At 37.8% G+C, this 15,747-nt stretch overlaps 1 protein-coding gene and 1 pseudogene across 1 annotated transcript; one reads left to right on the top strand and one right to left on the bottom strand.

Annotated features, from left to right (window-relative positions):
• Positions 1–8,372: 8,372 nt before the first annotated feature.
• On the bottom strand, positions 8,373–9,393 carry LOC145007498 (uncharacterized; annotated as a pseudogene).
• Positions 9,394–13,074: 3,681 nt separating this feature from the next.
• LOC145006299 (metal tolerance protein 10-like) lies at positions 13,075–15,531 on the top strand. The gene is made up of 6 exons (XM_078965394.1): positions 13,075–13,494; positions 13,628–13,740; positions 13,839–14,084; positions 14,171–14,251; positions 14,331–14,561; positions 14,905–15,531. Exons 1-6 carry the CDS (start codon positions 13,308–13,310, stop codon positions 15,247–15,249), a joined length of 1,203 nt encoding a protein of 400 aa, XP_078821520.1. The 5' UTR covers positions 13,075–13,307; the 3' UTR covers positions 15,250–15,531.
• The last annotated feature ends 216 nt before the right edge of the window (positions 15,532–15,747 follow it).

Here is a 15,747-nt window from a genome sequence, read left to right as displayed (position 1 = left end):
TCAAGCCTGACCCACTCAGTTTATTTGTATTACAGGTAGTGGCGCGGGGGCATAAGATGGATGAATCATCAAGTTATTTTGTTTATTAGACCAGTTGTTATATGTAACTGTTGTATGGTCTATATGTTGTTGTTTATGCTTTTGTGCCTGTATCGGAACATGACATCCCGAGTTTTGATTATATAATGAAAATACATTTCTTTATGAAATGCTTTGGTAAATATTATTTTTATCATATTTTGTTTTTGGGAACAAATTCCGCAACTGTTTTAAATCAATGGATTTACTCTGAAATTATTTTAAAAGCATAAATGAAACCGGTCTTTTTTTGCCGTGATTTTGGGGATGTCACAAAACCCATGACTATTATGATTATATAATGTTGCATTCACTTCAGGGAAAGCACTAGACCCGGCCAGGATTGATTGATGATTTTTCATCAATAACTCATTGTTTTGTTTAGCCACAATGTAACGACCCAATTTTACGTCCGAAAATTTCATTTTAAAATATTACTTTAGAAAACATTAATAAATAAAAACATTGTTTGATCACACCATAACACATCATAACCATGTTCTAAAAGGCCAAACCATACATCCCATCAAAATATCAGAGTACAATCCCAGGAAATCTCGTAAATGCGGAAACCGAAAAGTGTGTGTATGACGTGCCGCTACCGCGCCGGCTCCTTCCCCTTCGGTGCAGAGGTACCTGAAAACAAAACTGTAAACGTAAGCACAAAGCTTAGTGAGTTCCCCCAACGTACCACATACCATACAAATACATAACATACGTACTGCCAGGCTGTTCTGGGGTGCCTGACTACCCGGTACGGCCATTCTGGGGTGCCGACCTACCCATACGGCCATTATGGGGTGCCGTCTTACCCGTGTCAAGCCATTCTGGGGTGCTGACTACCCATCGGTCCTAACAACCGATCCTCGGGGACTGGTCCCCTCTCGCTACCTCTATCGCATAACATAACAGACCAACATACAAGCATACCATCACATACAGTCAGATAATTCTGGGGTGTCTGACTACCCAGCGGTCCTAACAACCGAACTCTGCTACTATTGCATATAACGTATCATGATAGCATATAACATAACAGGTAATAGCAAGCCTAGATGATTTCACAAAGACAATCATCTATCATACGTCTCCTACTGGTGGGCCGGCATTGTGGCCTTAGACCCACCGCTACTGGAAGGTAACTCACCTCAAAGTAGCTGCTGAACTGATCGGGAACTAACTGACTGCTGCTGCTCCGGGAGTCCTCCGGCTGCAATTCCCACAACATACTCAATCAAACACTACTAACTGTCCTTTAGGTAAAATGACCATTTTACCCCCGGTCTAGCTCTAAGCCAAAACTAGAGTCAACTTTCAGTTGACCCGACTCACCGAGTGGATCTCCACTCGCCGAGTCCCAAGCAAACCATTGTCCTGGGTCCCTGGTTCTACTCGTCGAGTTGGGCTATGACTCGACGAGTTCATCTTCTAACTGTCATTCAACTCCTTCATCCTACTCGCCGAGTTGTATGAACAACTCGTCGAGTTCATCTTCATCCGAAGAACACTTCATGCTAAGACTCGCCGAGTTGTATGAATAACTCGCCGAGTCTGTTCTTAATCTATGAAGATTGCCTTGGACTCGCCGAGTCAGGGCATTGACTCGCCGAGTCCTAACATGGATGAGTTCAGCTCCCAACTCACCGAGTCACCCCCTGTGACTCACGGCTCAACTCGACACATCATGAAGGGACCGGTTTGGTGACTCGCGACCAGACTCGTCGAGTCACATAGATGACTCGCCGAGTCGCAGCCATGCACCCACCAAATACACAGATTTACTCGATTTCAGTCCATGCCCTTCATAGATCTGGACTTCTAGGACACAAATCACACGTAAAGTTTCCAACTTTACGTGTAGATATTCACCAATATGGATTTTAGGGTGCAAAATGCCCCAAAAGGGTAGATCTAGGATGAACAAGCCACATGGGGCCATAAAGCTAACAGATCTGAGCTCCTGGAGCTCAATCTTGCCTAGATCTAAAGGTTAATCCACTTATTACGAAACATTAAGCACAAACAAGCTTGAAGAATTGCTCAAGAGTGTCTCAAATGAAATCTTAAGCATAGAAACAGGGGAAAAACGAGATATACCTCAAGGAAAATGTTGAAATGACACAAAGATGGCTGATCTCCTTCTCCTCTTCTTGATCTACTCCTCTTTCTCCTCAAAACCTTCAAGAACACACCAAGAACACTTCAATCTCTCAAGGAAATAGGGGAACACGATGTTGGGGGAGTTCTGGGGGTGAATGGGGATGAGGTGGGGCGGAATGAGGGTTTAAATAGGGTGCAAACCCTTGAAACTTAGGGTTTCATCCTGCAGCGGTGACTCGCCGAGTCCAGGATATGGACTCGCCGAGTCGCCCACTTAAAACGTGTCCGGAGTCTCGTCCCTACTCGGCGAGTCGGACCTTGTGACTCGCCGAGTCCAAGGCTAAAATAGGGCAATGCTCAAATAAAATTCACATACCGGAAACCAGGTGCTACAAATCTCCCCCACTTATTTTAGACTTCGTCCTCGAAGTCTGCTGCCCGATCCTGAAACAGCTCGGGGTAATGCTCCATCATCTCGTCCATCAGTTCCCAAGTCCATTCCGAACCCTTGCGGTACTGCCATTGCACCTTTACTAGTTCTACCCTCTTGTTTCTCAATGTCTTGGTCTTTCTGTCAAGTATTGCGACTGGGCGCTCAATGTAATTCAAGCTGTCATCAACCTGAATATCCTCCAACGGTACTACTGCTGAATCGTCCACCAGGCACTTCCGCAGCTGCGAAACATGGAAGGTGTTGTGGATCTGACTGAGCTCGGCTGGCAGATCCAGCCTATACGCCACCTTGCCCACCCGGGCTGCAACCCTGAACGGCCCGATGAATCTTGGGCCCAACTTGCCCCGCTTCCTGAATCGAATGACACCTTTCCAAGGTGAGACTTTCAGGAGGACCATATCCCCGACTTGGAACTCCAAGTCAGATCGACGTCTATCGGCGTAGCTTTTCTGCCGACTCTGTGCAGTCTGAAGTCTGCTCCGAACCTGCTGGATCCTCTCGGTCGTCTCTAGCACCACCTCGGTGCTTCCCATGACTCTCTGGCCAACCTCCCCCCAACATATCAGGGTTCTGCACTTCCGCCCATACAACATCTCGAACGGGGGTCGGTCAATACTCGCGTGATAGCTGTTGTTGTAGGAGAACTCAGCCAAAGGAAGGTAGGTATCCCAGCTACCACCGAAATCCAGTACACACGCCCGCAACATGTCCTCCAAAGTCTGGATGGTCCGCTCACTCTGACCATCTGTCTGCGGGTGAAAGGCGGTGCTGAAATGCAGACGAGTGCCCAACTCGTCATGAAATTTCTTCCAGAATCTGGAAGTAAAACGCACATCCCTGTCCGAGATTACCGATACTGGCACCCCATGCCGCGCCACAATCTCCCTGATATAGATGTCGGCCAATTTTTCGGCCGATATGCTCTCCTGAATCGGAATAAAGTGAGCACTCTTGGTCAATCTATCCACGATGACCCAAATCGAATCCACTCCCCGTGCGGTCCTGGGAAGCTTTGTGATAAAATCCATCGTGATATCGTCCCATTTCCACAGTGGAATGTCCAACGGCTGCATCTTGCCATGCGGCCTCTGATGTTCGGCCTTGACCTTCCTGCAGGTCAAGCACCGCTCGATGTACCATGCCACATCCCGCTTCATGCAAGGCCACCAATAATCCGGACGAAGATCCCTATACATCTTCATCACCCCGGGATGAATAGAAAACCGGGACTTGTGCGCCTCCTCCATCAGAATCTGACGCACGCCACCGCGATACGGCACCCACACCCTACGGTGTAATGTCAAAAGTCCTCTGCCATCATAATCAAAGGAGGAAACCTGACCCACTACACGCTCGCTCTTCCGATGCTCTTCCGAGTCGAACAATACCTGAACCGGGATGCCGTTCACATGGAACGATCCTAATACACATGTATACATACGGAGCACATATCAATATCATAACCACGTAAAATAAAAGATAGAAGGAAGGAATCATACCCGTCACCACATCGGGCGCGGCGCGTGCCTCCTCGGCAGTCAACTGAAATGCCCGGCTCCTTACCACTGGAGCCTCTGCCTTGCCCTGACGGCCATCCGTGATCCGCAGGGTCGCTGGAGCTGGCGCTGAAACTGTCAACATGGGGCAATTGGCCTTTTTGTGGCCCCTCTGGTTGCAGTGGAAACACAGCAACTCCGATGTCTGAATAACTGGCGCAGGAGCAGTGCAATCCCTGCTAATATGCCCAAACTTGCCGCACTTGTAGCAGCCTGACGATCCCATCATGCACGCCCCCTCGTGCGGCCTGCCGCACCTCCTGCAGCGGCTCGGTCCCGTCTGGCCTTTCGGCCGCCCATCTGATCCCTTGGGCTTCTTCCCCGAAGCCCCTGCTTCCTGACCATCCTCAAGTTTCCGTTTCCGGATGTGCTCCAAATCTATCTCTCTCTCCCTAGCCCTGGCAATCATGGAGTCCAGGGTAGGGCAAGCCGAAAAGCTAACATGCTCCCGAATGTCAGCTCGTAGCATATCATGGTAACGAGTCCTCCTCATATCCTCGTCACCTGCATACTGGGGCACCAATAAAGCCCTCTCCCGAAACTTGGCGGTGATCTCCGCCATGGTCTCTGTCGTCTGCCTCATGTCTAGAAACTCCCTGGCCAGCTGCTGAAGCTCGACCGCTGGTGCAAACTCTGCCCTGAACCTAGCCACAAAGTCCGACCAGGTCATTGCCTCGATAGCCGAGGCTCCCAACGAGTCACCCACTGACTCCCACCAATTCCGGGCTCGGTCCTGTAGACACCCTGCTGCGTACCTCACCTTCGACCCCTCGGGGCAGAAGCTGGTCAACTGGACGGACTCAATATCCGCAATCCATCGCCTGGCGACAATGGGGTCCTTCACCCCATGGAAATCCGGCGCACCACTGCCCCTGAAGTCCTTGAAGGACAGTGTGCGAGATCCCGACTGGCTAGAGGCCAAGTCGCTCCTGAATGCCCGTAGGTGATCCTCCATCAACTCCATGATCCCTTCCTTGATCGACCCAAAGATGATGGGGGTCGACTCAAGGATGCCCCTAGTGATCTCCGACGTGATGAACTCACGTAGCCTCTCATCAATCGGCTCGGTGCCTGATCCCGAACCGGACCCCTCTCCTGACCCGCCATCTGTCGGTCTCGGTCGAAGTACCACCATTCTGTAAAACATCATAATAATCATTAGTGGTACTGCTACTTTCTGAGGGATCTCAACTACTTACAGGTTCCTTGGTCTCGTCTTGGCCTTCCTCGGCTTGGGTACGGATCCTCTGCTTTCAGTAGTACGGGCCCATACTACCTTCCACATCTATCCGTACCTTCTCCGAGGAATTCCTCGACTCCACCAGCTCCCCTTTACTACTGCTACTCTCTGATATTCTCATCCTAGGCTTGCCCTAGGGAAAACTCAAGTTCACACGACTGGTCCTCAGCTGCTGTAGGTCTCCTCATAATGCCAGTTAGCCACCACCTAAACACCATCACATGTGATGAGGATCAGATAATCCTCCAAGTGAAAGATCTGTCCCTACAACGGTTGGACTCAAACAAGAGCTGCGCAATAGGGCCAGTTCCAATACTTTGGGATTATTCAACCCTGATTACATGTGGTGTGACGTGTTTACCTAGTGGCTAACTCCCATTACTCAGAATCCCACCAAGCACGAAGCAAGCAGCATTCGGATAAGGAAAAAAAAACAGACTCAAGCCAAAACTATTCTTATAACAAGAAGCGGCACTTAACATAGGATGCTAAGCTCGTACTTTCAGGCATAACCTAAACAGGCTATCCTACTGCTGTCTACTCAATTCTAGCATGCAATATTCATAAAGCTGTAACACATAAGCAGGCACATAAGGCATCACTCCTAGATCCTTAGCCTATTCTAGCATGCAGTTCTACGTAAGCTGATAACATAACATAAACTTGTATGGGTACTATGGGAAATACTTACTTGATGATCTGATGAAACACCTGCGCATTGAGGACTACTCCTTGGATGATCTGATGAAACACCTGCGCATTGAGGAGGAAACTCGCAAATCAGGTTGGTGCAATTATCGCAAAGTAGCCATCAACAGGTCAGTTTTATTTTTATGTCTTGCGTTTAATTTCGTCCAACAACAGGACAATCTTCTTCTACCTTTCTTATAATCATATCTAATCGAGAAGGATTAATATGGTTTGGACGAAACTTGGTAAATATAATAATAATAATAGTTGGATTTATTATTCACAACTAATCGACATATAATTCTCAATTTTATTTGTCGGTTTCCTTGCGTGTCTATTAGCTTGATTTTCAACACAAATAACAAGATAAATTATAAAGTAAAGAAAAATATGAGAGTGGAGATAACTTTTATTCCAATACTTGTGATGAAACAATCAACTTTTTAATACATATGGCTCACTATTTATCCAACCAAAATAAGATGGAAGATAAATGTATATTATGATGATGTATTATTATTACACTTATAAAACATATTGAAATGGTTGTTATTAATGCTAAATAACGATAGAGATTTATGAAAGAAATTAAGAATACAATGATCGTTTACAAACTAATATTTAATAATGGATATTATACTATAAAATGGGTAAGCTAGTGCAAGTCATATATGCTTCATTTTATTTATTATACTTGTTAAGGGTAACGTTTAGGCATCCATTGAGGTAGGGACATTTTTTTATGTTCCCTTTAAAGGTTATGATAATGAATGACAAAGGTACTAAACTCATTATATATTGCAGATTCATATTGTGTTTGAATATAGTTAATAGACTTAAAGTTTTAAAATATTGAGATTATTATAAATGTATATTATGATGATGCATTATTATTACACTTATAAAACATATTGAAATGGTTGTTACTAATGCTAAATAATTATAGAGATGCTAAATAATGATAGAGAGTTATGAAAGAAATTGAGAATACAGACACAATGATCATTTACAAACTAATATTTAATAATGGATATTATACTATAAAATGGGTAAGCTAGTGCAAGTCATATATGCTTCATTTTAAAGGTTATGATAATGAATGACAAAGGTACTAAACTCATTATATATTGCAGATTCATATTGTGTTTGAATATAGTTAATAGACTTAAAAGTTTTAAAATATTGAGATTATTATATAATTTGATTATTACTGTTATTTTTTTCTCTTTAATCGGCATCTTTTTTGTTATATCGTCTTTTCCTTTATAATTTGCGTTTATTATATCGTGTGGGATAGTATGAGACTCAATATATTTCCACTGATTTATGGAGTTATATATATTGATATTGAGCTACATACGAATATCATATGTGTAATGTGTACGACTCAACTGTTTAGTTTTTGTGGAATATAATTTTGTTATATTTATAAAAAAACACTGACAATTTTTATAAATTCATATTGGAATGATTAAATATCTTTGATTTAATTGATGTGAATACTATGAAAATGAATAGATGCTACTTGTGACAAGAGAGCATATATAACCATCCTGAAATTGACGAGAAAAACAGAAGTATGAAAAGCAAGCATGCTACATGACATCGAATGTTAATTAACTTATTTAAAAAGGTTAAATAACTTGTGGACTAAATTTTTTATTATATTATATGCATTCAAATTCAAATAACCATATCTCAAATTATGGGTCGTACGCTTGACACACGCAATGCATGATAAATGCCATGGGAGACAATTAGCGGAATACTAAACTAAACAACCACTCAACTCAACCTTTCCTCATGTATGTACCAATTCTACAATCTTTTCAATAATAAAATATTTTCCACCATCTCTTCACACGTACGAAATGTACAATTTTATTAATAGAAAAATATTTCCCCAACTTTTGTTTTAATAATGCAATATTTAATTTGATGCTATTTTAAAAGAGATTGACTTGTTAATTGAATATTTGAAATATTTGCTTCATAGTTAAGACACATGACATGATTCCTAGTCAATGTTACCAGTAATATGGGCAGGTCCAAATTTTCAAGATTACACAAGATAAATTTTTTTCCAGGATTACACAAAATAACTCAATTTTTCAAGATTACATGAAATAAAGAATTTTTATAAATATTAATTGCTATTTAGAATAAGGATAAATGTCATATTAGCTCATCGAACTTATCGTGTTTGTTTTAAAATGTCATCAAACTTTTTTTTTTGGTATATTAAGGGAATGAACTATCGTTTAACCTGTTAAAAAAGTCACTTAACCCTTTACAACATGTTTTAATCTCAATCTAGCCTCATTTCAATTTCTTATATCCAAATCATTCAATCAATTGGAACCGTATCCTTTAAAATTCGAGTCTGACCATTTCCGAGTGAAAAACATTTTCATAAAATAGGAATATGTGAAACTCATCATCTATATGCAATACAAGAGCAATTGCATTAACCCTAATCTAGTGCTTCCCGACCTCCATAGCTTATGTCTGATCATACAAAAACAAATCAAAGTTGCTATTAGGATTTTAGCATAGAATTTTACTTCTTTATATCATTTATAAAACGGATTGAAAGGGATACAAAGATCAAAGTTACTTACTCTGACCAACTGATGAATTCCACCCAAACAAGCACCATATGCAGTTACACCTGGATATATTCCTCTCTCACCACCAATTATTCAGGTCATGAATACGATCGATCCTCCTGATTTGTTATCCCTCATTCTTTTCGCAACAACTTTCATCATATACCTTCATAAGTATAGCAATTTACTAGAGCATCCACTTTCCCCAAAATACTCCAGGTTTTCTCCACGGCTTCATCAAATACCGACCCTCTCTCTGATTTCATATCTAATCCAACGATTTCAATAGCAACTTCCTTCAGATCGTTGGTGATCCAATCCGCAACGCCCTTGATGACCTTCTCGTCTCTCACTAACACCAACCTAAACAAAGAAATAACTACATCAGAATTAGTTCAATTTAGATTTCAGAGGTGAAATCCAATCAAAATTTTAGGCACAAACATACCTGCATCCGCGTTTTGCTAAATGATAAGCGATGTTTCGTGAAACCGCATCACCGTTGCGGTGAGTAAATGCGAATGTTCAAGAAATAAAGGGTTTCAAAAGGATTGAAAACGATGGCGATGAAATTATACTTACGCTCAAATTGGACTCTGAACCTTGAAGGCGAATTGAAACAATTATTGGGCCGATTGACAATTGTGATACCAACATCACCCCCATTGTCTACAACTCCATGCTCGAGATCCTTAGCCAAACTAGTTTGTATCAGGGCTCTAAAAGTGTTAAGACATATTTTACAGGCTTAGCCGGTATCAGGTCACATAATGATGTTTTAAAACAGGAAAACAATAGTTCATTTTGTTAATGTACAAAAAAAAAGTTAAGTGACCTTTTAGAGCAAATACAATAAGTTGGATGGGTTAATATGACATTTGCCCTTAGAATAACCATCACAAGTCACAACTATTTAATACAAGTTGGGGCTAGCCCACTTGGCTAACAAGATGTCCACTTAAGAGTTTCTAACCAAAAAGTCATTGATCAATAACAGATATATACTAATCCTGCCGTTCAAAAAAAAGTCACAACTATTTAATAATACTCCTTCATTGAATAATACATAGCTCAAGGGGACTATGTTTTCAACTTCTATCACAAAATAACCATCTACTTTGTTAAAAACACACAATGAATTAGAGATACGAATTTAGTTGTTACGTTGGTTTCCTCGTATGTGGTATGTCATTATGCTAACCAATCCATAAATTTGTTGTTATTGGTTTGGGTTCGTAATGAGGGCCTCAATGTTCAAAATGAGCAAAGAAGTTGAGCGATCAGATGGGATATTTCACGATGTCAGTACCATAGGATTATTTTTATTCATCGAGAAGAAGCACGAGTGGGGATTGCAGAAATGATGTAGGAGGAGAGCAGTGACACATGAAGCTTGCAATGTCTTTGTACTTGTCGGTTGACCCATATATCATGTAGTCCCAATGTTCTTTTATATAAGACACGATCCTCAATGTTGTCTATGAAGGAGGAAGGAATCGTTCCCTCCCAACCCACTGAACTCACTGTCACATCAATTTTTATCTTTTCTTTTTCTTCATTTTTCCCAACCCACAACATACGGAAATTCTATATTTTTCAACTCACTCAATTAAAAAAAAAATACAAAACTACTAAGATACAAGTTTTAAAACACATGTTACAAGAGAAAATGAGAGAGAGAAAGTAGAGAGATATGATGATGTGTGTTAGTGAAACCAATTAACGAACTCGTTGAAGCGGGAGTGGTACCGCCGGTAACTTCATTGCTAATTAAGATCTTACATTTGATTGTTTTGTATTTTGTTTAATTGAATGGGTTGGGTGAGTTCAAAAAGATAGAGTTTCTGTGTGTTGTGGTTTAGGAAAGATAAAGAAAAATAAAAGAGAAAAACTGATGTGGCAGTGGGTTTAGTGGGTTGAGAAGGATTGACTCCTTCCTCCCTAAAAGGAGATCATCCATGGCTTGGATGCTTTTGCAATCTTTCATAATGGATAGATCCCCAATTACGATTTTTGTGAGTTCATTTACGACTGAGTTGAATAACTCTCACATATTTGTCATCTCTAAAAAGCTCTTAAAGGATATTCCGCATCACATAGTAGCAACTCTTTTCTTCTGACACATTTGAATGAATGATTTTAATATCACAATGTAAATATATGGATTGATAATTAAATGAATTTACTCAACACAAGGTTATCAATTTTGCATAGGGATGTGTCATCAATATGTGCAAGCACATCGGACCTCGTACAATGGGTTTCAAACATTTCATACTAATTACGTAGTTGAGTTTATCAAGATTGAGGATAATATAAATGAAAGGTTTGAATGTTTGATGTTTGTGATTCTGTATGCCGTTTGTTCTAGGGAAAATGACTTAAAAGGCCAATAAAGTTTTCAAACAATTCAAAAAATCTCAATCATGTTTTGTCTGTTCAAAGAAATCCAACGAATTTAACTTTTTGTCTAAGTCCAACAAAGTTCTAAACCGTTCAAAAAATCCAAATTTTGTTTTGTTTAAGTTCATTGGGGTTTTTTTTGAACAGTTAAAACATGATTGGAGTTTTGTAAACGTTTTGGAAACTTTGTTGGTCTAACAAGTCATTTTTCCGATACGTTAATAAGCCACGTCATCTATTTCTCTTATTTGACTTTCAGGAAAGTGTAACTTAATTGGGCTTTTTAGATAAAATATTAAGTTCGTATGGTTTTTTTGGACAGATAAAACATGATTGGAGTTTTTTGAAGAGTTTGGAAACTTGGTTGGGCTTGTATATCATTTTCCTTTTGTTCTATGAGATCATTCACTGCGAGCCATGAGCTATAAAACCGAGTTCTTTAATATCTCCCCACATACACAAGAAAAATCCGGTGCGAACGTCAAGTCAATTATGCCTTCAAATGGTAGCTTTATTTACTCATTTATTGTAAAATGATATTTCATTGAAATATTATCTTTATTTCTTATATATTAGCACATACATGATATAAACAGTTCAATAGAATCAACTTAAGTTCACACAAACTTCTATGAGAACCTATAATAAGAGTTTTCTTTTTTTCAAAGCTTTTTCACTTTAATATATATATATATATATATATATATATATATATATATATATATATATATATATATATATATATATATATATATATATATATTAATTCAAAAGAATCAACTTAAGTTCACACAAACTTCTTAGAGCACATATAATAAGAGTTTTTTTTTTCAAAGCTTTTTCATTTAAAAAAAAAAAAACTATTAACAAAATTCTTCCTTATGATTAAGAGTTTTTTTATTTAAATCTTTTTAAAGAACTTGTTAATTAACAAATTCTTCTATAAAAGTTTATCAATTAAAATGATGGGTCTCATATCTATTCAACTAATAACAAGTCATCAATTTATCATATATATATATATATATATATATATATATATATATATATATATATATATATATATATATATATATATATATATATATATATATATATATATATATATATATATACTCTAATAAATGAAAATCTTTTTTCCATGTATCACCTTCTTATTAATTTGGTCACATTTTATTTTATGGTTATTTTTCAATTATTTTTTTTCTACATGACATTTTGTGGTTTTTTTCATTTTATGAAATTCCACATAATATTTAAATATAATAATTATAATAAATATAATAATAAATACATATCAATTTTATTAATTGACTTTCCTTTTATTTTTAAAATTTATAAATTCAAATCTCATTAGTTTTCTTTGTTTATTTATCTAAATTATTTTGTTTAAATTTAAAAAAGAAAAAAAACACATTAATTTTAATAATTCAATATTTTTCTATTTTTTTTATAAATTCAAACTTTAAAATATTTAGAATTTCATATTAAAATTTTCTTTTAAATTAACACATATAATATATTATGAGTTTTACGGCTAGTTAAAATATTAATATTCAGATATAAACATATTCAAGTAGTCATATAAAAAAGTAAACGAAAAAGCTCTTATATAATTATATGTATTAGTTAAGCCTTTCAGATTGATAATGTGACCATTATATGACATAAAAAACTTTTAGTTAAACCTTTTGGATCAATAATAAGACATCAAAACACTTTGTAAAAAAGCTATTTATAAACTAATAACCTCGATGTTGACTTTTTCTTTTTTAGATTCTCTTTTTTATTGAACGAACACACACCCGAAACTTGCCATTAATCACTTCACTGCAATGAAAAAAATATTAAAAAAGGAGAAAAGCTTCGGTGACGTCTAAACTCACTATTCCCTAGACTGGCCTTGTTCTCTTGTATTGTTATATATATACCTTCAATCGAGCTTCTTCAATGTCAATGGAGTATCAATGTCTCTGTAAGCCCTAAATTAAATCGCCATATCTTGTTTTTCTTGTTTTTTTGTTGATGCTGCATGCCGTTGTGGTTTCTTAATTTGTATTTATACGCGCATATCCCAACAGCATCACATCAATTCGGAATATATATATACCAGTACCTAGCTTTTAGCTACAGCTTTATAGATCGTGATTTTTATTCTGATTTTGTCTGATCGATCGATGGAGGAGAATTCCGATCAGACTAGCGATTGGAAGATGAATTTCACAGAGTACCGATCACCTTCCGCCGTGGATGCAATTGATTCTCGCTCCTGGAGACTCGACATCAACCAATTCAAGTTACCGGAAACATCTGCTGCTGATAATCAATCTTCCGCTCTCAGCCGCCTGCTTCTCCCTTCTCTAAGTAATTGCATCGACGCTATTATATATACATTTTAAATTCTTAATTCATCATCAGTACACACATTTTTTATGATGTATGGTTTCTGATGCATTTCACTCATCGAAGATCATAATCTATTTACTTATTCTCACAGGAAGGAAGAGAAAAGTAAAAGCATATTACAAGAAGCAAGAAAGCCTCTGTGAAGGGTTCACTGAAATGGAAACAATAACCAAATCAGGTTCTTTGCCCGGAGCCCTAACCGAGGTTAGTACTTAGTATTCCAGCTTCTTTTCCCGCCATTACTATTCGTCAATTCGCTAAATACAAAAATCTCAAATACTTTCACTCTGTTTTGTTTTCAGGATGAAATGACGAATCTTGCTAAAAGTGAGAGAATGGCGATCTACGTATCCAACGTAGCTAACTTGGTTCTTTTCATTGCTAAACTCTACGCCTCAATTGAAAGCAGATCGTTAGCTGTTATCGCATCAACTCTCGATTCGTTTCTTGATCTGTTATCTGGATTTATTCTATGGTTCACTTCAAACGCCATGAGAAACCCTAATCGTTATCGCTATCCAATTGGGAAGAATCGGATGCAGCCAGTTGTAAGCTCTCATCTTACCTTCAATCTTCTACACCTTCTAAAATCTAATTACACACAATCGTTCTCAGCAATTGATTTGATTCACAGGGCATTATCGTTTTCGCATCAGTAATGGCAACTCTTGGCTTCCAAATACTTCTAGAATCTGCGAGAGAAATCCTTGCCGAGGTATTTGCCCTAAAATTTTCTTTTATCGGAGTATCGTTGAGAATCTAATCGATCATCGGTAAAATTGCGTTGGTTGCAGACTCACCCTAGCAAGAACCACGAGAACGAAGAATGGGTGATTGGAATCATGGTTTCTGTGACAATCGTGAAATTTATGCTGATGATGTATTGTCGAAGATTTGAAAACGCAATCGTGAGAGCATATGCTCAAGATCATTTCTTCGATGTCATCACTAATTCCATTGGATTAGCAGCGACTGTGTTAGCCGTACGTTACTCTTGGTGGATCGATCCTGTTGGCGCTATAATTGTGAGTACAAACTTAACAGACATCGTTCATCTATTCAATTTTAGTGTAATTACAGTTTTGCCCCAAAGTATAGCTGTTTTTTCAATATTGGTCCCTAAAAGTTCGTCATTTGAAGTTTTTGAAACATTTTTGGTCTAGTATAGATCGTTTTTGCAATTTTTATCCTAAAATACAGTCATTTTACCTGGAACGTAGACAAAAAAAAAAAACACTAAGGTCAATTAAAAACAACAATTACAAGAGAACACTTTTTGGGACCAAAATTAAAGAAATCAGCTATATACCTAGGTTCAAAAATGTAATTTATTCTAAATTTTATTTACACATTTTGGATAAATTGTAGATTGCTTTGTACACGATAAATACATGGACAAAGACTGTGATAGAGAATGTACGGTCTTTAATTGGAAGAACAGCTCCACCAGAATTCTTATCAAAGTTGATATATTTGGTATGGAACCATCATGAAGAAATAAAACACATTGATACAGTTAGAGCCTACACATTCGGGGGTTATTACTTTGTGGAAGTAGACATAGTTTTGCCACAGGATATGATTCTCATCGAGGCACATAATATTGGTGAAATGTTACAAGAAAAATTAGAACAATTGGCGGAAGTTGAACGAGCTTTCGTTCATATCGATTTTGAATTCACCCACACACCTGAACATAAGGGAAATGTTTGAGTAATTTTTTTTTATAATTGCAACAATAATAATAACAAAAACTCGATTCCCCTAAGAGAAGAATCAATAGAGGGAGGTAAGATGTAGGCAAACGAAACTGCTTCCATAGAGAATCTCTAACAAAAAGAGAAAAAAACTTTTGTTTTTATAGTTACATTTTATTTATATAAAAAATGTTTGATACAATTGATAGAAGTCTACGACTACTTGTAAAATAGTGTCAATTTCAATTGTAATGTATTTATGCTTATCATATTTGATATGATATTATTTTATATTTAATTACATAAGCAATCTATGTGTAATCTAAATTGATTTGATATATTTTAATATCACACTTTTCATGCTCTCGCGTCCAAAATATTATTAGTGTTATGTGATTGATTTTTCATATGGGTCTTGAGACGAATTGGCATGAACCATTGAAATTATACGGTATGCAATAATGTTTATCTCTCAAATTTGATTTATTAAATCGCATATGATAAACAAGTGGAT

The sequence above is a fragment of the Lactuca saligna genome, chromosome 7, assembly GCF_052625555.1.
Source record: "Lactuca saligna cultivar CGN05327 chromosome 7, ASM5262555v1, whole genome shotgun sequence".
Lineage (NCBI taxonomy): Eukaryota > Viridiplantae > Streptophyta > Magnoliopsida > Asterales > Asteraceae > Lactuca > Lactuca saligna.
This window is presented reverse-complemented; position numbering and strand designations above follow the sequence as displayed.